General features: G+C 40.0%; 1 protein-coding gene across 1 annotated transcript in view; it reads left to right on the top strand.

Moving 5' to 3' along the window:
• Pla2g4a (phospholipase A2 group IVA) overlaps positions 1–23,482 on the top strand; it is a 145,967-nt gene extending 122,485 nt beyond the window's left edge. The window contains exons 15-18 of the mRNA XM_075988187.1: positions 3,314–3,498; positions 11,537–11,732; positions 13,038–13,195; positions 22,911–23,482. Of these exons, the coding sequence (XP_075844302.1) occupies positions 3,314–3,498; positions 11,537–11,732; positions 13,038–13,195; positions 22,911–23,042 (671 nt within the window). The 3' untranslated portion in view covers positions 23,043–23,482. The remainder of the gene's footprint in view (positions 1–3,313; positions 3,499–11,536; positions 11,733–13,037; positions 13,196–22,910) is intronic.
• Positions 23,483–26,754: the final 3,272 nt, after the last annotated feature.

Here is a 26,754-nt window from a genome sequence, read left to right as displayed (position 1 = left end):
AATCGTCTGACATGGGTGCTGGGAACGATACTTGGGTCCTTTGCAAGAACAATAAGTGCTCTTAACCACTGAGCATTTTCTCTAGCCTGCATCTTTGAGATGCTCCTGACATGTTCTAACTTAATGTCATTTTGTATTAATGACTTTTGGAAAAAATATTTATTCTTAAGTCTCAGTAAACATTACATTAAAATTGATTTTTATGTATTTTATGTTTATTCGATTGAAATGTAGGGAACATTCTAATAAATTCAATAAGAAATTCGTTCACATTTATTGTTTTGATACTACTATTGCTAAACCTTATTGCATATTAAACTGAATTAATTGAGTTTATTAGTGCTTTTCCATATGAGGGCTGGTTTATCACAAACTCTGATAATTTTTTTCCAGAGATTTAAAATCCCTACTTATGGGCAAATGAGATGGCTCAGTACCTAAAGGCATTTACTGTCTTGTCTGACAACCTAAATTAAATTTCCAAGACCCAGATGATAGACAGAAGCAGCTCCCTCAATGTTGTCCTTGGCCTTCATGTGTGGGCCATGGCACATGCATGACCTCCTCTCCAACACACAAAGAAGTAAATAACTGTAATAAACAGTAAAACAACCCCCCCAATCTTATGTATTATACGTCTGGAGTTCTACAATTAAGATAATAATTATGATTATATCGCTTCTAATTGTACATGTCCTCCATGCAAAAGAAGAAAAAGTAAAAACTTTTGTCCAGTCTAGATGTTAATGTTGGGAGAAGTTTATATTTTACTCTATGGCAATTCTGCTCATACTCATTAAAATTTGGGTGCCTTAAAATAATTTCTTAGTCAAAAATGAGAAAAGGTAAAGTATTTTGTACCTATGACTTTAGCTTTCAGATAGTTAAAGCAAGATAAATTATGAAATAATAAAACCCCCCTTAGTAGGCCACTGTAAAATGGTTACATGTCTGGAGAAACCCACTCTGGAGGAGCTACCCGCTGTCACATGACTCCTTTCCTGTTTACATTGTGTTTATACTGTTTACTCTGACAAGCTATCCGGAATGAGAAGTTGACATGAGTTCATTCAGGCCAGAGTTCAGGGCACAGATACCCAAATATTTGTCTGATGTAAGTTGAATCTATGTGATGGATTCATCAGATGCAGTGGAACTCTTTAAGTCCATGGTTCTCAACCTGTGGGTCGCAAGCCCTTTGTGGGTCACAAGACCCTTTCACAAGGGCCGCCTGTCAGATATATTTACATTATGATTTATAACAGTGGCAAAACTATGGTGATGAAGTAGCAACGAAAATAATTTTATGGCCATCACAACATGAAAACTGTATGAAGGGTTACAGCATTAGGAAGGTTCAGAACCACTGTTTAAGGAGCCGTTGCAGGCTCACAACACCATGTTATTTGTATGCTGGCCAGAGATCCAGATTAACTCACTCACAGGCTTAGGCTCTCAATCATGCTCTCAATCATGGTAGGATGTTTGCCCGTTGTAGCATGAGACAAAGCTTCTACATGTTAGTGGTTGTCACGTGACAAATTGGTCCTAAAAGTACAGAGATGCCTTCAGAATCTAACGCCTCTCTCTCATAACAGACTAGGATAGCCTACTGAGTTTAAGTGTTAGTCTGAGAGCTCAAATACATATTTCCAAAGGAGATTGACATCTGGAATCCATCAGGGCTTTTATTAGCTGGATATCTTGAACAATTAGTTGGCATAATCTATATTTTGCTATAAAATAGAAACAAATGGTAGCTATTGGAAAGCCTTATTATGGGGATTAAGTGGCCTTTCCCACAAACTGCTGTTACTCCCAGGCATGGTAAGTTGAATGGGAACATGGTGTCTACTTGGCAGTTACTGAAGATGCTGAATCCTGACTTTCTTAAATCTGCTAGATCATGGAAGTCTTAATTTGCATATGGAACAGCTATTGATATTTCACAAACTTAGATGGATAATAACAAGTAAAGACTCACTTAATGCCATTTTTTCTGGAGCCAGGACAGTGGTGTTCAGTCTCGTGCTGTTTAGGAGCTCATCTACATCATGAGCATCTCCTTGAGGGCAATTTTGGGCTTAAGAAAGGAGAGGGAAAAAATAACTAGTCTCCTGACATGAACATCTAGTTAAAATTAAAAGAGAAAACACTGGGTTTGCAAAACCAAAGAAAATTTTTAATAAATTCTTGTGCGTTATTGTGTTAGAAAAAATGATAGCATTTAAGCAAATGTTATCTTTAAAGCTTTTCGTGTTATGTTTAATTATGATCAAATGGCTTTGGTGTGTTTTAGTAGACCTAGCAGGTATTCATGGATCATTTCTGTGCTTTGTAGTGGCTGCTTTTTTAAACTATTCATTTCAAATGCTGTCCGTGCTTTTGGTTATATACTGGGCCCTCTTTGGCCTTAGTTTTGACTTCTATATTGTCAGTTCTATGGGATGGGTGTTCTGCAATTATTAAATAGACAATTTGAGAAATGAATGAATTTACAAGTTCTAAACTACTTTGGTTAGGTGGTTCTGTATTGTTAGTCTTGTTTCAGGTCAAGGATGTCTTCACAGAAATGGCTCCGCTGAATATGGTCTCCATAGATGCTCACTCCTCTCTACGCTGTCTTCTGGTGCTTTTGCGATAGCGATCCTCGCTGCACTGGCTCGTCAGTGCACTTGCTTATTTGGCAATAGACTCATAGTATCTACTGTAGTTTACTTGGCTTGTCCAGGACCCAGACTGTGCCTGAATGGGGACACCCAACTCATGCTTATGGAGGGTGTGGTTTGGACTTGTATCTTGACCCCTCATCTTTTAGTATAATGTGAAGTCAGCCCAGAGAGAGGCAGATGGGTCTGCTCAGACTGTGCCTTTTCCCATTTGTTTATTTTATAGGTAACTTGTAGTTTACTTATCCTCCATTTCTAAATGCCCTCTTCTTTGCCTCCCTGCTGCAAAAATTAAACAAGGTGATGTCTGAAGAAATGTTTCTAAATCAGTAAAGACACTGTGATGGGATATAAAAGTATAAAAGACATCAAACTACTGTCAGTACTAGGGCCCGAGCTAAGTTCTTCCCTTGGCATCGTACTTGATAATTGCGTTTGTTCTGGTATCACAGATAAAGAAACTAATTTACCTACACTTGCCAGAATTAAATAGATACCTGATTCTAACAAAGCTTTGGAGGGAGGGGTGGGGGGAGGCTAAACATGGGGAATTCTGTCTCTCGGATTTACAGTAAAGATTTATGTTTCTAAACTAATGTCAGATGACTATTTATCAATTCTTGTCTTCCCTTTCCTTTTAAAAGACCCAGATGAATTTGAACGGATATATGAACCCCTGGATGTGAAGAGTAAAAAGATTCATGTTGTGGACAGTGGGCTCACCTTTAACCTGCCATACCCCTTGATTCTACGACCTCAGAGAGGTGTGGATCTCATCATCTCCTTTGACTTTTCTGCAAGGCCAAGCGACACAAGTCCTCCTTTCAAGGTAAGGAGACTTCCGTAAGCAGAGTAGGAACATGCCCAAGGAAGGGTGCATGCAGCCCACGGTGATCTGGGTCCCCCTATAGCCATGAAGAAGCAAGACAATGCCCCTTTGCTGATCAGATCTCGACACTCATTCAATTAATACTCCCTTTCTCAGTGACTCTAGGCTGTGTCAAATGGACAGTTCCTGCTGGCCGTGACAAGCACCAAGAGTTTCTATAATGAATAGTGGCTAGAATAATAACTCTTTAGTGTCCGTAAAAACGTCATATGTTTAGAATATGTTAATGTTTTATTTCTTTTGAGGTTGTTAGTAGTATTCAGCCAAGAAAACAAGAGTTGGTGCGATAATATCAAATTATGCGCACCGCAGAAGATTAATATGCAAATGTGAGGGTGCTTCCTGGAGTCAGAGAACAGGGAAATAAATGAATGGGCCGAAAACCGCACAGAGATGGCAGTGAGCACATCGCAAAGATGGGGCAAACAGATGTTAAGCCTGTTAAGAGGGCTCCAGGAAGAATTTTAAGATTGGAAGGTAGGAAATGGAGATTGGTGGAGGATTTCCAGCAGACAAATGAGATCATGAAATCGGAATCTTAGGATGATTAACCTGCGTTGGTGGGTGGAAGGCAAAAGATTAAAACTATGACTTACTGTAACCCCAGCGGAGGATAATAAAATCTTGCACTGTGCAAGTCATGGGTAGAACCCGGTGACCCATGAGGAGCAAGGAGGAGGTAGGTTCCAGTGATGACTCCATGGAGGTGATACTGATGGTAGAAGATAGTGTGTTATTCATTTAACCAATGGGAGTGCAAAATGTCAAAGCCATAATTTCTTATGAGTCAGAGCTTTACTTCTGGATGAGAGGATACTAATAAGGAGTTTTAGGAGACCACTTAGTAACACAAATCAAAAGCACTGTATTTTGCAAGAGTTTTAAAATGTTGCATTGTTTATTATTAAGAAGAATATATTTTTAGATATACATGAGCAATTGGAATGTGTGCCAACCACTTCTGGATAAAAGCTGCTGGTATTTTGATGGGTTTTCACCCCTCTTCTCATCTCTCGTTGAAAAAAGAGATAGAGAGAGAAGCGGGGGAAAGATGAGAGACGGAGAAAGTCGTGTATATGTGTGTTGCACATATGAATGCACAACGCATGCACCCTTTATGTAAAAGCCAGAGCATGATGTGAGGCATCCCTTTCTACCTTGTTCCTTTGAGACAGCCTCCATAGAAGCTCACCGTTTTGCTAGGCTGGATGGTCAGCGGGCTCTCAGGTCCTGCCTTTCTCCATTGCCCAATGCTGGGGTTACAGCATTTTCAGTTATGTCTGGATTTTTACATCGGTGCTGGAGAATAAAACCAGATCCTCATGATTGTAAACCAAGTGCTTTCAATCAGGGGGCCATTTCCCCAGATCCCAATTTCTATTTTTAAAAATGCTTGTGTGTGTGTGTTTATGTGTGGAAGTCAGAGGAGAACTTGTGGGAATTGGTTTTCTCCTTCTTTGATGTGGGTCTCTGGGTTCTAACTCATTTGACCTTTATTCACTGTGCCATCTCACGAGTTCCCTTTTCTGTTTTTGATATTAAAATATCAGCGCCATTTTTCATTAAAGAATAGAGCATACATGTGGGTAAGAAATCATAACAGTGGCTGGCCATGTGCCTCAGTTGGTAGAATACTTGCTTGTCTATCATACACAAAGCTCTTAAATTTAATCCCTAGCTCCTCATGAAATTCAGGGTGGTGGTACCCATGCAATCGCAGCATTTGAGAAGTGGAGGAAAGGGGAAAGAAGTTTAGATCATGCTCAGGTTTCCTGAGTTCTAAGCTAGCACAGCTTACATGAAAGCTATTTCATACAGAAAATGCAAGAGAGGAAAACAAGCAGCCATTCACTTCATTTATTGTTTATTGATACACACAGCAGTTCCTAAGTAGAGTTAAATGTCAGATTACATTAGGAAGCTCTACAGTGGTGCATATCCTGGCTTCTGATAACAGTTGTGTTATCTATGTTGTAATTGGGCTTCTAAGTTAACAATATTAGTGTAAGGGATACTGTTTTCTATAGAACAGATAGTTCACACTGTAAAAACAAAACAAACAACTAAACAATAATTCGCCCAAACTGGTATAAAGCGTTTCATGATTCCAAACATTATTCCTGTTAATTTCACTAAGGAAAACAGCCCCAATGTTTCATTTGATCAAGTGTTACTTTTATAACTCATTTAATGATATAGGTACAGACAATATCTGTTTGATTTACCATGGAGGCTTGGGTGCCAGTAATCCTTGTGACTATCAATGGGCAGACTATTCATAAATAAGCAAACTCAGAGTTTAGGTAAAGGGTGTTTTGGGTTTGATTGAGGGGTCAGAAATCTGGGACAGCAGAACCTAGGGTTCACTACTGGTATATTTCCATACATATTATTAAAAGAATATTTTAAGTCATTTTGTCATGATTTGTACTATGTTATATCACAGTTCATATATTGCACATGGGTCTGACTAACTCTTTTAGTACTCTTTGAATACTTCCTGATGGAGGCCAGCCAGAGCAATGGGTCTGCTCTGTAGAACAGAAGGGAAAGAAAGGAGGCAGCGAAGGTGGGTGTGGGGACGAAGTAGACGTAAGAAGGGTTGACATGAGCATCTGAAGGGTTAGGAATAAAGTTTTCGATACATTTCTCTCGCTATAGGTCGTTCTGGGTGGAAACAAGCAAACATCTGTGGTTTTCCACATTGGCTTGATCTATTTGTTGGTGTCCGGTGCTGCACTTGGTTTAGAACTCTGAGGCACACGTGATCCACTTCTTAAGTTGGGTCACATCATGGCCAAGCCGGTTGAAGTGCTGTTTCTGTGGACACTATTCTACCATGCCTAGTGAGGGAGCTACTCACCCAAGCCAGTCCAAGTGACAGGTCTGTAGACAGCAATGCACCATAGCTAATGAGGAAGCCTGCAGAGACACATTAGCCTGGGTGGGCTTTGTGAATGCCAGTCCACCATGCCCGAGGAAGACTGCACAGCGTAGACTGTGGTACCTGCAGGTTTATTTCTCACTCTGCTTTCTCAGAGTTGCTTTTAAAAGTGACATCATATATATAGCTTACAATGACAGGAAAAGTGTTTTGTCTCCATTCTGGAGCCAACAGTTGAGCAGGTTATGAGTAGGGTATGAGCAGTGCTGTTTGTTATCAGGATTTGTGATAGAATTCTATTCCTTTTTGCAGATTCCTTTTTATGGGTGTGTCACCTTGGTCTCTACCTCAGTGTTTTTGTTTTTGTTTTGTTTGTTGTTTGTTTGTTTGTTTTGATGTCTCGGCGTCGTCCTGGCTGTCTTGGAACTCACTCTGAAGACAAAGCTAGCCTTGAACTTAGAGGTCTGCCTGTCTCTGCCTTCTGAGTGCTAGAACAAAAGGCATGTGTCACCACCACCAGGCAGCCTACCTCAGTTTTTCCTTGGTCTCTCTTAGTCTCTTATTAGCAAAATTGCCATAGTACTTACCCCCTGCCCCATTATAGAGGCTGATCACAGCCCAAGCCCCTTCATTACATTGTGAAGAGCCCTCTTCTGAGCCAGTGGGATGATTCAGTTAAAGGTCTTGCTGCACAACTCAACAGCCTAGATTCTAGCCATAGATCCCAGAAGGGAAGGAGGAAAGTGACTTCAGAAAGTTGTCCTCTGACCTACACTCCCATACCCTCAAACCCCCACCCCCATACCAAACAAAACAAAACAACAAACAAGCCATTAACAATAACAATCGTGATAATTTTTAAAAGAACTCCTTCCTTTAATACGGTCATATTCATAGTAGGTGTATTTATCCTGTTGGGGACACCATTCAACCTACTATACCCAATTTCTATCAGATGTCTTGTGATGAACACCTGTATCTCATATTGGCCTCTTGTGGGATATTTTTGCAAGTGTTTACCAAGCTTGCAAGTGAAGTGCTAACTGCTCCAAGTGTTATGCAGCCTCTATGTCCCTACTCATGTTCCCCCAGGCTCTTGAAGACTAATAGCAAGTCTCTATGAGAAGAGACAATAACCATAACCACAAATAGTAAATTCTGAGTGATAGCTCTAACGGTCCCATCTTATATTAATTGCTTTGATAATTTTAATCATTATATTGTTTTAGATATTACATCATTTACATACTATTAGGCCATCTATCTCCCCAATCTTAAAAATAACCTTTAAATGATGAGAAAATTTTAGGGTGGTGAGAATATATGCTAGATTTGCATTGAGACAAAAATCTTATTTTCTATAGTGAAAAATCAACTCATTCTTTATGTATATGTATTTATAGAGAGAAATATATTGTGTGCCTAAATGAATTAATTGGCATGTATGTGCCCTTCTCACTGCGGTCTGAGTATTTTTCTGTTAAATTGTTTTGATTTGTTTTTGTGTGTTTTGTTATGGTTTAGTACCTAGACATTTTTGAAAGTATCATTTCGAATGAGGGTCCCTCATTCTTTACTCTATAGAAAGCTGTGTTTGTAGTTGGCACTTATGTAAACTTACAGTCCATCGGTGCCTGCCACAGTGAAGCATCTTGGGACATCAGGCAGCAGCTGATAGATGTTACAACATGGCACACTGCCGGTGTGTTGCTGTCATTTCAGAATCAGGTCTTTTGGCTCACTAAAACATTGTCTTTATTTTAATTCTTTAACTGTGGGGCTCTGCACACAGTCCGTGTCATTGTTTCTCGGTCTTTCTGGAGAGAGAGGAGACAGCAGGAAGGAGATGTTTTTCCATCCTGTAATCATGGCCTTTGTAGTCACCGCTGTCTAATCTTTTCCACGTCAGGAGCAGAGCAGAAAAGGGAAAGTTCCCATCACTTCCTGATTCCAGTATAACTCCATCTAGCTAAAAATAACCAGACCTCTCTACCTCAACGAGTTCCCTTTCCCTCTTTCTCCACACAGCCACACACGGTTTGGTCATCCCTGACTCATGTTTGTAAACATTAGAGAGCTTCTGGTCTTTGCCCTCACGCAACTGCCTTACTGTATGAGCTTGGGTCTGGCCGTGGTATGGACTAATCGTGAATGAATAATCATGGATAGTGCTAGACATGAACTATCAGGAGTTCAGCTGCACAGGGTGGGTGAGGGAGAAAGGAGGGATGAGAGAAGTGTCCTCAGAGTTCAGATGAGAAGTTTTACATCTGTTAATGTGTTAGCAAAGCATAACTGTATTCAACAGAGTGTATTATGAAACAGTGGCTTTCGTATCTATTAAATCCCCTTCTCTCAGATTTTATTCCTTTGTAAATCTTGGGAGAATGCTCAATTTAAAGTTCATGGCATTTTATTTAGTTTGCTAGAATATTTAGGGTCCCTATAGCTTTTTAGGGAGATTACAATATAATTAGATCATCTCCACTTCCTTTCTTCCCTCCAAATCCTCCCTCTGCCCCTCCTTACTCTTTTCTGAGGCTGAGAAAAAGACCATGAAGCCTCAACACTACACAAAGAACTCCAGACAACTAAGAAATGTTGAGAGTGGGAGACATGGTCTTCCCCAGGAAAGAGCACACCCATTGGTTACCAATACAAAATGGTCATTCATGAGAATATCCATACAAGTAACTTGATGCATACTGAGCAGGTTGTATTTCAGGGATATACACAAACATGAAGGCATGTAGAGTTCATCACTTTTCTGAAACATCAAGAGCAGTGAAATCTGAATGTTCTCTCAACTTAGGGTCCTAGGTTAAAGTACTTTCTTGCTGTCCACCTAAGATTTTTATTCTTCATCTCTAATCTTCAGAGCTATCTTGTGAAGAGAGTGGTATTTTGCAGAGGTAGAAATTATATTACTGACTAAATCAGCATGACAGGAGGACTTCAGAAAAGCTAATTTTAGTGGTTTGCCCTGAACTTCATCCATTGAGGAGTCTTTCTAATATGGTTCCTGCTTTTCTTCCTTTCTCTTCTTTTTTCTTCACTTTTCTCTTCTCTTGTTCTTATTTAGTGATTGTATATTTGTATAGCTCTCACTGTGTGACAGGTGTTGTCTAAGTACTGTAAAGTGTGAGTTCTTTCCATTCAGATTGCTCTCTGTCTCTTACGGTTAAGAATATTAAGCTCAGAAAGATCCTCGAGTCTACAGAACGGACATTAGGGTTCAGGCACCAGGCCCAATCTGTGGTTTTATAAGCTCTATAACCACTTATTTATTCTGGCCCTCAAGGCTGCAGAGAAAAAGAAATGAGACCTATTTTTTCCTGACAACCTTCCACGGTGATTCTGCCAGGTTAGATTTAGTGTGTGTGTGTGTGTGTGTGTAAATGCAGTATGTATGTATATGTTCATGTTGGGTATACTCATGTGCAAATGTGAGGTACACGCATATATCTGTACTTGTGTATGGAGGCCAGAAGTGGATATTGGATGCCTTTCCCAATTGCTCTCCACCATATTCTTTGAGATGGGGTTTCTCATTCTTTTCAGAACTCATTGATTTGATGCCTTGAGGCCTGAAGTTCTATTTCTTTTTCATAAGTAGAAGCCAAACAAAGTCAATTTGTATATGTAAATTTAGTTTTAAAATGTGCATAATTTTATTACAGAAAACAAAATGAAACATCCTTAAAAATCAATTTCCTAGTAATACAAAATACTATGAAGTATGCTGTGCTGTCATACATACAAGAAATAAAGAGACCATTACGTACCTCGGACCATTCCACACTAACAGCTGGGGAACCTCATTGCATGTCGTAGCTCCTCTAAAACCCACAGCTTGCCTTGTTTTCAAAAGTACTTTCTCTACAAAGAGAATCTTACCAGCTGTGCAAGAACCTGTACCAGGTTGATACTGAAGTTAATGGGGAGCTGCTCTTAAATTGCACATTCTTAGCAAAAATAATTTAATTCATATGTTTTTGGCACCAGGGTGGTATAAAATCCAGTAACAGGGTATCTTGGTTAGGGTTTTCATTGCTTTGATGAAACTCCATAACCAAAGGGTGGTGATAGGGCATGTCTTTAATCCCAGGACTTGGGAGGCAGAGGCAGGCGGATCTCAGTGAATCTGAGGCCAGCCTGGTCTACAAAGCAAGTTCCTGGACAATCAGGACTGATACACAGAGAAACCCTGTCTCGAAAAACCAAAAACAAAAACAAAAAACAACATCAACAACAAAAACCGAGAAAAACCAAAGCAAACACACAAACAAATAAAGAAATCCCATCACCAAAAGCAACTTGGGGAGGAAGGATTTATTTCATTTTACAGCTTGTGGTCCAGGGAAGTTGGAACAGTGGAGGCAGAAACTGATGCTGAGGCAATGGAGGAGTGGTGCTCCCTGGCTTACGCAATTTGCTTCATTATATACATCAGAACCACCAGCCCAAGGATTGGCACCATGTACAGTATGCTAGAATCTCCCCCATCAATTACTATTTAAGAAAATTCCCTGGCTTTGCAAATAAACCTTGTCTTGAAACATAAAAAAACAGACGGAGAAAAGAAATGCCCCCCAGGTTCCCTGCAAACCAGTCTTAGTGGAAGCGTTTTCTCTTTTGTGGTGTCAGCTTCTTAAATAGCTCTAGCTTGTGACAAAAACAGCAACAACAAAACCCAACCAAAGCACAGTGGTTCCTGTTCTTCGGTGTGAGAGTCTTTAGCTTCCCAACCCATTCATATAGTTGTAAATATTTTGGAACCACTTGTTTTTCCTCTAGCAAATTCGTACTCAGTTCCGTTCATTGTTAAATTCGTCAAATGCCTGCTATTTAGCCAGCCTGTGCTGAGAATTGATGGAACAGTATTGGGTTTGTTTAGGGAAAAATTTTTTTTAATATAGATATTGGTGATTTGCACAGCCCTTTAGGGCGGTGTTGGCTTTGTCTGTTTGTTTTTTGTTTTGTCTTAGCAACTGCTGGCAGATAATAATACCTTATGGATGCAGAATGACGGACAGACCAGCTGAATACAGGAAGACTGAACATTTCTAAATGCGTCCTTCTCTTCCCCCGCAGGAACTTCTACTTGCAGAGAAGTGGGCTAGAATGAACAAGCTCCCCTTTCCTAAGATCGACCCGTATGTGTTTGATAGGGAAGGTCTGAAGGAATGCTACGTCTTCAAACCCAAGAATCCTGAGGTGGAGAATGATTGCCCTACCATTATCCACTTTGTTCTGGCCAACATCAACTTCAGAAAGTACAAGGCTCCAGGTGTGTTGCCATGAGGTTGAAGTCTGACTGGCGACGTGACTGGACCGACACTGTCCCATGCACTGTGATGGCAGGGAGTGCTTCTCTTACTGTGACGAATAGCCGTGACCGAGAGTCCAAGTGCTTCCTTCTTTTTTTTACCCCCAAATTTCGGGTTCCTCGTGATAGAGAAATTGAAAGACGAATGACAAGCTCAGCAAGAATTGCTAGAGCATTGAACCAGAGGCTTGAGTTTGATAGATATCCTATTAATAAAGGATGTTAAAGAGTTTGACTTTCACCCTGGTGAAGCAGATCTTGTCTTTAAAATAAAATCATCCAGAGCCTCTGGGAATATGAATTGACCACAAAACTCAATGTAATCTAACAGTGCTGTGTGACTGTCCATTTTGGGCTTCCACATTGTATTTTATAGCAAAGGAGAATGTAGTTCAAGGAATGGTTATTCTGTTTTTCCATATCTGGAGGATTAAGTGGACTTTTATGCATCCTAAGAGATACCCATTAACCAAAGAAGGATGCATGGGGCATTAAATGCTAAACACTTTTCAGACCAGAAGATGCAATTTTTTCATTTTGTGAATGGAAAAAAGACAAAAGAGATGGGTGTGGGGATACAGCAAAGAAGGTTTTTTCCTACGTTCCTCAGAATGATAAAAAAAATATTAGTAAGGGTAGAGCTATGAGACATGCCTCATAAAAGGGAGAAGAAATGGTGGCTGGCATTTTTTCAAACGGAAACCCTAGTTTCAAAGTGAAACCTGGTAGCAAACTGAAAGCAACCTAGTCAATATTCTATTACTGTTAATTCTCAGGGAGAAACCAAGAAGTTGGTAAGTCCAGGGATTTCTGGGGCTTGAAGAGGATTCAGTGTTTTGGTTTGGATTTCCCCAGAGGAAGAGTCTCAGGACAAAAGTCAAGTGCAAATGGTTTATTTGTAAGGGACTGAGGAAGTGATACTGGGCAAGGAGACAGACGGATGCACATCCTAGTAAGCCAGTTACCCCAGGAGGAACATAACCCATCTGGGAAAGTGCAAGGCAGAACACCCAGACTATAGATTCATCCTTTCCACCCATATACCACCAGGCAAGAGAGCTGGGTACCATTCCAACGTGAGTGTGGCTGTCTGGGAGCTGGGTACCATTACAACTTGAGTGTGGCTGATTGGGGTAGATGGTTGCTTTTGGGAATCATAGATTTTCTGGTGACTCTCAGTGCTGTCTTCATGGTTGTTTGTATGTTTGGGAGGTTTTGTTTGTCTGTTTCTAAAAGCAAGATTCATACTCTTTCTTTGGCATATAGGAGTCCCAAGGGAAACAAAAGAGGAGAAAGAAATAGCTGACTTCGACATTTTTGATGACCCTGAATCGCCATTTTCAACCTTCAACTTTCAGTATCCAAATCAAGCATTCAAAAGGCTACATGATCTGATGTACTTCAATACGCTGAACAACATTGATGTGAGTATCTCCCCAACCATTAGCATGTGAAGTCACTAGCAAGCAGGTGAATTCAAAAAGAAGATGAATCAGGCTTGGGAATGGCCCAATCCACAGTGCAGTGCCTTGTTTCTTAGGAATCATTTCATTAACCTTAAAAGAACACGCAAAATTCACTAATAACGACATCATTGTCTGCTGCTAATCAGAACGCACACTTTATAGTATCGTTTGGTGGCATGAGGATTCATTCCCAGCTGTCCTCATCTCTTTTCATGATAAGATAATTTATGAAAAGAAGGAAGTGATGGAAGGGCAGCGTATAGGCAGGGGAGTGAACGTGGAGTGCTGTTACCTCACCTATGACTTAGTGCTCTCAAATGCTTGTCTTCTGTAGCTCATGACAATATTGCCAAATCCTAGAGCTTACTGCAGTTTTAACCTTTCACATGTGCTTTGTGAGAGAGACTTTAGAAGCACGTCTTTCCCTCACTGTCAGATGTTCTTATCCATCGCTAGCACACCTGCTGTTAAAAGTCTTTGTCTCTGAGAATGGTTAGGGCTAACTGCCCCCGTGTCAGAATACTGTTGTGTGATTGAGGTCATCTGCTAGTGGGCCCAAATCTCAGCCACTAGCCAGGCATCAGCAGTTGTGAAAGCTGAGCTCGTTGGCTTGCTTGAATTGTATATAGTAAGGAAAAGACAGCAAATTAGAGCCGTGCGTCATCTCTGATTTGCTGGTCCTCTTGGAAGTGATGAATGGCTGCAAAGAACACCTGGATGTGCAGCTTCTTCAGAACTTAACTAGATTTTGTGCTAAGGGACAGATGACACATCAGAGTGCTTGTTTCTTTCGTTTTCCATGAGACAGTTAAAGAGAGGTCAAATGCCGTCATGACATAATGACCATAATACTTTTAAATCAATACATTTTTACGAGCATATGAAAAATTTCCTAAGATACTTCAGTTCCTGTTAATTCTAAAATTCCTTCTTTTTTGACTTTCCAGTATGTGATGCCTAATATGTAGCCTAGTTACTAAAAGTTGCAACACATTATTTCCTTCACATATGCTGACTAAATTTTACACAGGGATAAATATTTAAAAACCTCTTGCTGCTTTATGTCTGTCGTGATGGTTAAATTCGATGAGAATGAGTCAAGTTGTGACACAAGGAACACATAGAAATGGTCAGAATAGAGTTGCATTTTATTTTATTTGAGATTTCATTTTATGTGTGTTTGTAGGAGGCGGGGTTGTGAGCGCAGGTGCCCCCAGAGGCCAGAGGTGTCAGAGTTCCTTGCAGCCACAGCCACAGGCAATTGTGAGGCGCCTTCCATGGCTGATAGGAGCTAAACTCAGGCCTTTAGGAAAAGCAGCCTGTGTTCTTAATCTCTTAGCCCTTTCTCCAGCCACCCAAAGAGAGTTGTCTTTTATAAAGTTTAATCACACTAAAGGAGAAGAGAGCTAAGGAGATTTCAATTTTCTGTTTTGAAACTAATAGACATACATTCCTTGGGGATAGAAATCAACTGAATTTGATAAATCATTCCCTAATGAAAAAAAAAACTAGTATTGTAAGGGTTATAAATATCCTCTATCCGACTTAGGAATGAACACACTCACATATGTATTTTAAGCAGCTGCATTTCTCTTGCTATTTTTAGTCCCTGTTTATATTAGACCTGCTAAAAACATCTTCTGAAGTAATTGTATAGTTCTGTTTACATTTTTTACAAGTGTTCCTCAAGGTAGTTTATTTGACGCAGACATGACAAAGTTAAAGCCTGAACAAAAATAGGCTGAATTCCAAAGCCACCATCCTCAGTATAGCCCAATAAACATGGGTTCTTCATAAACTACTAAGTATTATTTATAATAATGCATATAATATGTATGAAATTTGGGGATCTCATACATTGCATATTTATCATATGCTGTCCCCCCAGTCTACTCTCAGATCCACCCCAATTTCACACACACACTCAACTTTGTGTCTCATTTTTTCTTTAAGCCATTAAGTCTAATTGGTGCTACCTATATTGTCTTGGGTATGTGACCATCCATTAGAGAGTGTTCAACCTACCAGGGCCCATATTCTTAAAGAAAAATTGACTCTTCCATCAGTTACCAATAGCTCCTGAGCTGAAGTTGGAGCACTGTGACCACCTCTACCCCTATACGATGGGATTTTTGTCTGTCTTGAGCTTGGATAGATTTTGAGTTTGGTGTCATAGCCACTGTGAGTTTCTATGTGCAAATATCCTGCTTATGTGAACAAACAGTTTTTATAGCTTTTAGTAACATATGTGGCATGGCGTTTCGAGGTAAAGATGCAGGTTTTATAGTATCTTTAAATACAATATAGGCCATGTCTTAGTTACATTGTTATTGCTATGATAAGATACCATGACCAAGGCAACTTATCAGAGAGTGTTTATTGAGGCTTGCAGTTTCAGAGCATGTCTCCGTGACCATCATGGCTGAGAAGCATGGCTGCAGGCAAAACTCAGAGTATTGGAGGCGTTCCTGAGAACTGCATCTTGAGACATAACCACAAGGCAGAGAGAAATCTGAGGATGGCATGGGCTTTTGAAATATCAAAGCCCACTCCCACAAGGCCACACAATCTTATCCTTCGCAAATAGTTCCATTTGTGAAGTGGTTTTCAGGCGACAGTAACTGAATAACACAGGATGCAAAGTCTTTCATCTGCTAAAGTCTAAGACAGTTTCCAGCCTTGTGACCAGAGCCATTGTAGCTTCAGATATATTTCTTCTATTTGTTTTCTGATCTGGTTTTGTTCTGAAAAGGCCGCTGTGTATCTAGCAGCTGGGAACTCCTGTTGATCATTTTCCCGGGAGATCCTTTAGAGGATATTTTTTTTACCTCTGCTCTGGCTCACTTTTTGACAGCAGTCTGGCCTTTCCATTAGCATTGGTTTGCTGTACTTACTCATTCCTCCCAAATTCCTTTTCGATGAATGTTGTCTCAAGGCTTTTACAGTTATGGAATTCTGTGGGATTTACATTTTTTTCCTTATTAGAAACGTAAGGTATAGTGACTTAGACCGGTGGACATGTGGTACGTGGTTTCCTCAGGCTTTGGTTTCAAGCCAAATTGAGTGTCTAGTCATCGCTCAGCCGTCTCTTAACTGGGTGGCCTTGGATTGGCAGATTATTTTGTTTTTTCTATTGGCAAACAATGATATATTGAATAGGATTAGGATGAAATTTAGTTACAGCAGCAAGGATTTAGGATATAACAGGCACTAGGGAAAGTGCAACAGCTAATATGATGAATTATTAGTAGTTTTCATAGTCTCTTCTGCTTGTAGTTATAAATTCTAAATTCCATAAAACAGCAACTTGCTTATTTTCTGTACTCTAGGGATAGTGATCATAATGCCTGGCGCCTCAAGTGAATACGCCATGTGTTTTTAATCAATTTATTTTTATAAGTCATCGGCTGACTGAAGATAATGAGGGTCAGGATAAAAGTTGTCACTCTTGGAGATGGAGCTGTTGACCATGAAACCTGCACACAGCGCATGCCTGACCGTGCAGCATGTGCAGCCATAAACCCCTACCGCGCCCAGGAGGGAACGTGTGTTTGGAGGACTCTTTTGCAGTACCTGTTGGTTTGCTTTGTTTTCCGTTCTCATTCCATTGACAAGGTCGCAGATTCTATGACAACTTTTATATTTTACGACATTCAATTCAGGCCAGTATGCATAACAATCAGCTTAACTTTTGGTCAGATAATTTTATAAGGTGTTTTGATTAGTTACTTCTCTGGCTCACATGACAAAGTATGTGACAGAAACAGGACATGTTTATTTCACGAGTCAAGGGTGTCATCGGCCATGGTGGCGAAGTCATGGCTGCAGGAACATGAAGCAGCTGATCGCATTGCATTGGCAGCCATGAAGCAGTGGGGGTCCAGCACATGGGGTGGTGCCACCCACGTAAGTTCCTCTTTCCTACCCCAACTAATTGCTCACAGCCGTGCTCTGATTTAGCTCCCAGATGTCTCTAGACCCTGACAAGATGACCATCAGTGTTAACCAATCACAGTGTAAAACATCGGGTAATAATCAGAATGGGGGAAAGTGTGTGTCAGAATTACTAGTAGTTAATTCTTACATTAATGGCATTTCATCATTGTGATTTCCCTGCTTAGGTACAAGTTGAGGTTTTTGACTATTCAAAAGATAATCTGCAATTATGTAATAACTGCAGTAATATGCAATCTGTTGCATATCTTGGCCTGTTTTGTTAGTCCTGCAGTGGAGGAGAGGCAGTGGTTCCTTTGCTCATCATACTCAGTGTTGGCAAGCACCGTAAATAAAAGATAGATCAACCAAAAAAAAAAAAAAAAACCCTAATGGACTCATTTGAACATAGCATGGGAACCTTCAGAGAAAAGATTCAGATTTTAAATAGACTACCCATTTTTTTTAAATCTAGATTTTGTGACAGGTGTATAGAAATATGATTGTTTGAAATGGTTAGAGTCTAATTCTGAGAAAAATCCTAGAGAAGTCTATTTGTTTGGATTTTTCTGGTCTTTGGGTAGCATTCCATCCTTTTGGATATGGGCAGGGTGTTTTGAAGTTGCAGGGATAGGGGGAGTCTTACGATGTGCCCTCAGAAAGGGTAGAGAACTCCTTTATGAGTGTGTCTAAGGAATGAAAGGTGGCAAATCATAGCAATGCTTCCAGACCTTTCCGACCATAATAAGGAGTTATAACTTCTATACTCTCCTTTGGGAAGAGGGATGCTCATTTCTATGGCTTGCCTGAGGAGGGTAGCAAAAGAAGGCAGGAGACAATAGGACAGGGCTTTTTTTGAAGCTGTCATTTGAAGGTGTGTGAATCCACACAGCCCCAAACTCACCTTCCATCCGTGTTCTACAGGATCTCATTGCATCTCGTGTGTACATTAGTTGAATGTGTCTTTATTATCAGCGGTGTCAGGCACTGTTTCAGGGTACAGGGATATGTAACAGCAAAAGAATATGGCGTCCAAGCTTGCAATCTCATCACTCAGGAAGCTAAAGGCAAGAAGACCCCGAGTTTGCAGATTGGGCTCCATAGGGAGACTCTGTTTCAGAAACACAAAACAAAACACCAAACAAAACAAAATAAAACAAAACACCAAACAAAACAAAACAAGCCCCCAAACAAAAAGACAAGGAGATTTTGAGTGCTTAGAATTAATCAAATATTTCCTCCTAAATATTCAATACAAGTTTAGCCTAAGAAGCATGATGGGTGTGTGTGTGTGTGTGTGTGTGTGTGTGTGTGTGTGTGTGTGTGTGTTTAATTTATAGGTAAGGGAATTGAGTAATGGATTAATTAGGCAAAATCCCGGAAGTCAAAGTTTTGTGTAGCAGAGTTTTCCTGTTAAGCTACCTTTATACCATCAGCCTACTAATAATGGCCCAGAGACCTATTATTAATTATGAAAGCTTGGCTTTATCTTGGGACTTTTCCCTTGCTCACTCTTATAACTTAATTGACCCATATTTTTAAACATCTATGTTCTATCATGTGGCTTGGTTATTCTTCACAGTACAGCATATTCAACTTGCTCTCAGTCTGCTGGCAAAATAGTGTGTCCCAACTCCTCCTCCCAGGTTCTCTCTCTCTACCAGGAAGTCCTACCTAATCTCTCCTGCCTAGCTATTGACTGTTCAACTTTTCTTACACGAATCACAGCAGAACATCTTCACACAATGCACAAATATACCACAACAGTTTTGGAGTCGGGACTGGGCTGATAGTAAATCTTCTCTACTCTTTTCCGTATCTCCCAAATGGCCTTATTTTTTAATGTTCCACAAACAGTTTCTTTTCCACCCAAGACAACCAGTGTCCGTGTGTCTCCTATGTCTCTCTTCTACCACAAAATTCTATTCTTAGCTTTGTATGGTTGTTCATGGAGAAAGCTACCTGCCCCCTTATGCTTATACAATCAAGTGTGTGTAGCTCCAGTTGTATTTTCCCCATGGTTTTTCCTGAAAATACTTGTTATTTGCCTCCCATGACCTCAGTGCTGGAATCAAACACTAACATTCCCTGTTTTCATGATATTTCAGATTTCATGGGAAAGTGAACATTAGCCAGAAAATTCAGAGTAATTTTCATGAAAGCAGCAGTTGTTTGTTATATTGGTAACTTTTACACCCTTTTCAATCCACCATAATTTTCTTTCTTGGGAGACTGTTTTAATTTGATGCTGAAGCATTCCACATTTGTCTATAAATAGTTCAGTTACACACTTCCAGAATTGTTTTGATGGGAAGGAGGAAGATCTCATGTTCGAAGTTTATTTTTTTTTCTCATTTATCTACCCAATATTGCTTCAGAATAAAGGGCATCTCTTTGAACAGTGCAGTAAAAGATAGCATGGATCATACTTGGGGTGAACAGTAAGGATGAAGATAAGCGTACATGGGATTTTGCTGAAATAAACCTGACAGGATGGATTTGGAATCCCATAAAAGGAGAAAAGCAATTACTTATGTAAACCCTCTAAGATCACTCCTGGTGAAAATAAAAATTAGAAAGATACAGATATGGTATAATACATCTTAGATATACCAAGATATAGCATGTGGCATGATAAAAGCTTTACAGTCAGCAAGTGACTTCATACTGCATTTTAGTTTGCATGACAGCATCCAGTTCCCAGGAAGCATTAGGCTGTGTTCTGAGGGATGAGAGCCTGTTCAATGGTTTCATAGTGTTAACATGACACCTAGTGGTTCAGCCTGCACATTCTTATCCCAGATGATTTGGGGTTTTCAGTTAGAAATATAAATGTTGGTTTTCCACTTATAAGAAAGGCTTAAAATTAGGAATATGAGCAAGGGCCAAATTTTGGTAAACTTACTCATTTGTGATACTAATACTGTGTTTTTCTTGCGTTTTCCTATAGTGTAAGGGGTTGAACATAGGGTGCCATAGACACTAGGCAAGTACTTTACCAACTGAGCTACTGCCCTGGCTGTTGTTTTTCCTCCTAGTGTGTGTGTGTGTGTGTGTGTGTGTGTGTGTGTGTGTGTGTGTGTGAAATTCACTGCAGAGAATTAGCATCAGGTAGTCATTACTAGTGTAGCAGTCCCTAAGGTCTTTTCTGTTGCGGTTTGTTTCCCTGACACTTCTTTGCTCCCAGGGGATACATCTGAAGGAGCAGAAACCAACTGGGTAGCATTGCAAGCTGGGAGTCTAGAAAGATCGGCTGTTACAAGGAAATACGGCAGCTCATTTAGGTTGCAGGACTGATTTTCTGGTTTACAACAGGCAATAAGCTCTTTCTCACTCCTGCTTATTTCTTATAAGCTTCATAGCTATTAACATTCAGACCTGAGGTGCCTATTGAACATATAAAAACTGGATATCAGTTTCTCCCAGCATCCCTCAGTCCCTACCTGTTACAGGGTGTGGCTACAGACCCCACCCCCTATCTGGAACTTTTTAGCCCCGGGATTGGGCTGTCCTTCCCCCAGTGTTTCTTTCTTATATAATTCAGACATTTTGGTTACTGCACTTTTTGCCCTCTGGGCTGATGCACCCCTCTCCTGTCTCCTACATGGCCCAGTTCAATCTAGTCATGTCCACTCTGGACTTCCCCAGATGCCCCTGCCTCTGGCTATGCTCTCCCACATGTCTACATATATAAAATAAACTTTCTATTCCTTCATACCCAGGAGCAGTCATGTTCCTTTTCTTTCTTTCTTTTTAAAAAATATTTATTTATTTTGTATACAATATTGTGTCTATGTATATGCCTGCAGGCCAGATCCCATTACAGATGGTTGTGAGCCACCATGTGGTTGCTGGGAATTGAACTCAGGACCTTTGGAAGAGCAGGCAATGCTCTTAACCTCTGAGCCATCTCTCTAGCCCCTCTTTCTTTCTTCCTTTCTTTTTTTTATTCAGTAGCATCCTTTCATCATAAGCAGTTTTGTGAACACATATCTGTTACAGGATCTTTCTATGTACCAGTCATTGTCCACTGTACTTTATATTGATGGTCTCCAATTCCCAGCATCCCAGTATTAAAAATGTTTCTGTTATTCTAAAGACAATTCCATTAAACAAGGACTGGGGAGATGGCTCGGTAGTTAAGAGTGCTTCCTCTTCTTTCAGATGACCCAGGTTTGGTTCCCAGCACCCACGAGGCAACTCACATTGTCTAGAAATATTTGCAAGGCATCAACTCCCTCTCTGGGTTCTGCAGGCAGGGCATGCACATGGTACACTTTTCATGCAGGCAAAATACACACATAAAATAAAAATAAGTAATGTCTTTAAAGAAGAAATAATCTCAAGAATTTAGGTTAGTTTTCATCTATTTCAGATAGCCTAGGCATACAGGACCAAGGAGGCCTTTGACCCAAGTCTTTTTCAAAAGACTGAAGTACAGAATTTATTATGTCTCCTTTACTATGGGAAAATGAGCTCTACATACACCTGCTTAACAGTCTCAGTAATATTTGAGTCTGCTGCCACAAGCAGAGACTGATGTATTTTTTTAATCATACAAAAAAACTCAAACTTTTGTGATAATTTTTTTTGTTGTTTGTTTTGGTAACATGATGACATATTATTTAGTTAGCCACTCTGGAAGAAATAGAGGTTCCTGCCAATGGGTGTGATAAGAAGTTGCTGGCTGCTGACCACATGGAGCAAAACTTAGCCCTCCTATTTCTCTGTACTACGCACTGGAGCATACTTGCTCAGTGAGCTTGTATTGGAATGTGTATGCCTCTGGTGAGATGAGCCACTTGAGTTCTGATTGGGAGGAGAGGCCATGGGTCCTGAGCCTTTTGGACTTGTCAGGCATTCGTACTCCCAGTGTAGAGCTGAAAACATTTGGTCAGCGCTTCAAAATTACGTAACAGTCCCTGGAGTGGAGGAAAAGGGGACCGGCTATCTAATAGCTCCAGCTGCCTCTGCCTCTAGTGCATCAAACATCAATATTGTTGACAGCTCCTGAAGGAGTGGCGGTTTCCTGATGTTTCGAAGGCTCCAAAACAGCAATAGAGTCTTCTTGAACACCCTTCGGTCCCACTTCCAAAGTGTTTCCCCAACTGGACACTAATGGCTCTAACCAAATCCAAATTTCATTTTCTCCGAAAATTCCTAATAAGGATCATTTTGTACCAGAAACGATATATGTTGTTCCTGATCATCATCAGCTTGGGTAAATATGAGACAACTCTGGATGAAAACCGGCAATGCATTTTCATGAGGAAAATCACAAAGCTTGGTTTACGTTAGTTCGAGGACACTTGTTCTCTGGTTGTTGGCCAGAATCAGCGAAATGGAGAATTCCCTAGTGAACGATGGCCTTCTCTCTCCTGTAGAGGGTATCTGCCTTCTGTGTGGTCTCCTATCCCCTCTTTAACATATAAATTCAAATTATGAATTTTGTGTTTCCTTTCATATTCTCACTTCCTAGTGAAGACTAGGTGGAGGGAACATGAATTTACCTTGTTGCAACTGTCTTTCTCTTCATCCGGAGTACTCCTGGGGTTCTTCTTCACAAGAATGTAATAGTGAGATCTTGCATTGTCATAGATGCCCAAAAGAATCACATTTTTCTCAATAAATTTCAAAATGGGGACGCTAAAAAAAGAGAACCGGCCTTTTGTTTTCATTCAACTAGCGTTTTTGGGATGTACAGCTGTGTATAACATTTCTTTTCTGTTTCCCTTGGCAGGTGATTAAGGATGCCATTGTTGAGAGCATTGAATACAGAAGGCAGAACCCATCTCGTTGCTCTGTTTCCCTGAGTAATGTCGAGGCAAGAAAATTCTTCAACAAGGAGTTTCTAAGTAAACCCACGGCGTAGTCTCTGTGCTGGAAAGATCAAGCCCTTTGAATTCCCTGACGATTGGAGTCAAGAGCACATTGGAGATGGTTTGCTGAGCCTTAGGGACTGGCTAGTACTCAGATTTGCAGCAATTTAGCTGCGCGTTAAGAGGAAAATAATATTGGTTATGGAATTCTTAGCAACAGTTTTTGTCAGTATGAATTTTCTGACATAAACATAGGGATATCTACTGTATTTTAAACATTCCTCACTAACTAGCTTTTACATGTACTTTTATAAAAAGTACAGGTAAAGTGATTTTCTTTTAAAATATTTAATAATCAGCTCAGTAAGTAAGGCTTCCCATTGTGTGTGAATGTTATTCACAAACTAGATGTGTTTATGCCATGATACAACACTATTTTTTATTTAAGTATTCATATAAACACATATGAAATAAATACTTTGATGTACAAATTACTATGAGAGACCTGAGTTTTTGTTATCTTTTAAAAATTTTTCTGTGTGAGTGTTCTGTATATGGTGTGTGTGTGTGTGTGTGTGTGTGTATTTGTTTGTGCATATTTATGTGAGTAATTGCAGATATGCTCAGACCATGATGTATGTATGGAGGTCAGAGCATAACTCAGTGTTAGTCCTTGCTTTCCACATTTTTTGAGACAGGGCTTCTTTGCTGTTTGTAGCTATGTATGCTAGGTAGTTACCCTTGAGTTACCAGGGCCTGACCTATTTCTGCCTGCCATCTTACCATAGGGTGCTGGGGTTAAAGATGCCCACTACCAAGGCTGGCCTCACATGGGACCCAAACACACCTCATTGCGCTTACAAGATGAACACTCCCCCCACTGAATCATCTCCCTGGCCTTGTTCTTTTCTCAAGGAAATATTTTACCATAATTTTCCAGATTCACTGACTTCGAGCAATATAAATATAAAAAGATATTCTTAGATTTTATTTTTAATTTAATTATGTGAGGGGCATCTATACCTAAATAAAGGTGTCCACAGAGGCCAGAGGTGTTGAGTTGCATGCAGCCAGAGTTACAGGTGATTGGGAGTCACTTACCATGAATGCTGGGAACCGAATGAGCAGTATGTACTCTTAACTATTGAAGCCCTATGAAATTTACATTTTAATTATTTTTTTCTTTGAAGGAAGAGTGTATATAATTTGTTCAGCAAGTGGTATTCATTTAGAATCATTTGTATAAAAATGTATGACAATGTCTAATGTACTTTACTCTGTTGATGTTCTCCAGGACTCCTTACCAAGCCAGATGCTGACCCAGAGCAGTGGGAGGGCTGTGTCTGGCTTTAGTCAGTGTTCTGGGGCAGCCTCTACTGCAAGCCCCTGGTTTCAGGAGTTGCTGGACTGCTGTGCTTCAGAGGGCACCTTCCAAGTGTAAAGCCTTCCCCTACTTCCTGTGCTCTCTGTTTTCTCTGAGTTAACTTTGAGCTCTGTTTTTTTGTTCTATAATTCTCTTTCCTTTCATATTCTTTCTTGTGATCAAAGGCAAAATGCAGTAAAGATAAAATGAAGGGTTGATAGTTTTTTTAAAAGTTTATGCAAAAGACAAATGAATGAGTGTCCAGCATACCCTGTTGGCATGCTGCAGGATCTGGGAGTATAATATTGATTGACACTGGAAAAAGCACCTGCCTTGGGGACTCAAGAGATGTATTAGCTACTTCTCTTATCACTCTGCAGAATACCTGCTGTAAAGAGTTTAAAGAATGAAGGATTCACTTAGACTCTTGATTGCTTGTTGGGTTCTTGGACTCTCATGGTGTCAGGATCATGTCAATCAGATGGACTTTCACCTCTTGGTAGACAGGTGATAGAAAACCTCTCAGGACATGATATTGTCCCCAAGAACACACTTACAGTGACCTGGTTCATCCATCCACTCCCCACGTCCTAACATTTTTAGAACCTCCACAAATACTCCCACCAGCTGTCAATGAGCCTTGTGTGTGAGCCCTGTGAGGGATGCTTTGTGTCTGCACCAGAATTAGTTTTATTAGCCAACAATAACCAAGTCAAGTATGTGAGAGACTGGCACCTAAAGCATGAGAAAGAGATGAGAAGTGTTGCACTTGTGTGCCTTTGAATGGGCCTCAGAGGATCACAATGGAAAAGTGGCATGAAAGCAAAGATGTGACTTGTGAGCATCCAGGGAAGAGCATCCCCCAGAGGGGTTGAGCACAGGCCAGTACTGCAGTGCAGCTCACATGCGATTTAGGAACCAGGAACAAGCTGAAAACTTGACAAAACTGTTTAGTTTTAAACAATATTGTGGCTTCACCTCAGGGCAATACTCTTGTTTGTATTTCATTTATACTTCCAAACATCCTTGTGAAGGCACAAAACCAGATAGTTATTAAACTTGCCTAAAATTCCTTGAGTTAATGTCTGAGTTGGGGTGCTCTGCCTTGTGGGCTTTATGTCCCAATCTATAGAAGAGAATGAAATGAACATGTGAAAGACCATTGTGCGTCTGTCTGGAGCCACATACATATGATCGTTCATATCATTGTAGTCAACTGCAGGAACTAATGCAGCTTTGCCAATTTGTTCACTTAACATATTACTTAGAAAGCATATTTTATAAAAAATACAACTTGATGACACATTTTTTAAGAGTAATTGTATACTAGGATAACAGAGATGCTAGTCAAAAGTAATAACTTGGATGGTAATGATCAGAATTTTTTTGCTAACTACTAGAATGACACAGATCAACACTGCCTCACTTCTGGCGTTGTCTTGCCTGAGATGCTCTACCTAAATCTGGTCACACAGAGGTACCAGACAAACCCAAACTGCGGGAAATGCAGAAGATATCTCAGAACTATTAAGCCAGTGAAGTCAAGGAAAAGTTGAAGAACTTTTTTATTTTGAAAATTCAAGAGATGTGGCAACTGAAAATCATGAAATTCTGAACCGAATTTTTCCTGCTAATGATGTCAATGGGGCAATCACTGAAACCTGAGTGGGGTTAGAGGCTTTAATCACCGTTACATATTAAAGCTAACATCCTGATTTTAAGAATGCGTTTGAGACAGCATCTCTCTATGTAGCCCAGGCTACCCTCAAATTAACATTGAAGTCAAGGCTGATCATGAAGTTGCAGTCCTTCCGCCTCAGCCTCTACAGTGCAAGGTTCACAGGTATAACCCATCACACTCTTATCAATATCCTGACTTTGATAGGAGTATTGGAGCTTTGTAGTAAATTATTCTTCTTTTAATAGAAGCACATTATCCAGAAGTTTAGGACCTGTGCTTAGCAACATGTTTTGTAAAAGGAAAAAGAAGGAGAAGGAGAGGAGAAAGAGAGAGAGAGAGAGAGAGAGAGAGAGAGAGAGAGAGAGAGAGAGAGAGAGAGAGAGAGAGAGAGAGACAGCCCAAATATTTCTACTTGTAAGTTGAAGTTTCTGTCTGCTTGATATTGGTTCAAAAATATCACAAATGATTCGAAATGTTGGCAATACATGTTAGTGAGTTTTCTCTCAAAATTAAAGGGTATTTTAAAATCAGTTTTTCTTTGTTCATATATATAGTTTCTTCTTTAACCACTATATATGATCAATGTAAGTTTTAATTTTTCTGTATTGAAAAAAAAACCCAAGAAGTAAATCATTGAGTAACATTGCCACAGCATTTCTCTCCATGATTTTTCAATACTTTTTCTAATAATTCAAGGTAAGTATTTTATGGTATTCTGATT

This window comes from Microtus pennsylvanicus, chromosome 10, assembly GCF_037038515.1.
Source record: "Microtus pennsylvanicus isolate mMicPen1 chromosome 10, mMicPen1.hap1, whole genome shotgun sequence".
NCBI lineage: Eukaryota > Metazoa > Chordata > Mammalia > Rodentia > Cricetidae > Microtus > Microtus pennsylvanicus.
This window is presented reverse-complemented; position numbering and strand designations above follow the sequence as displayed.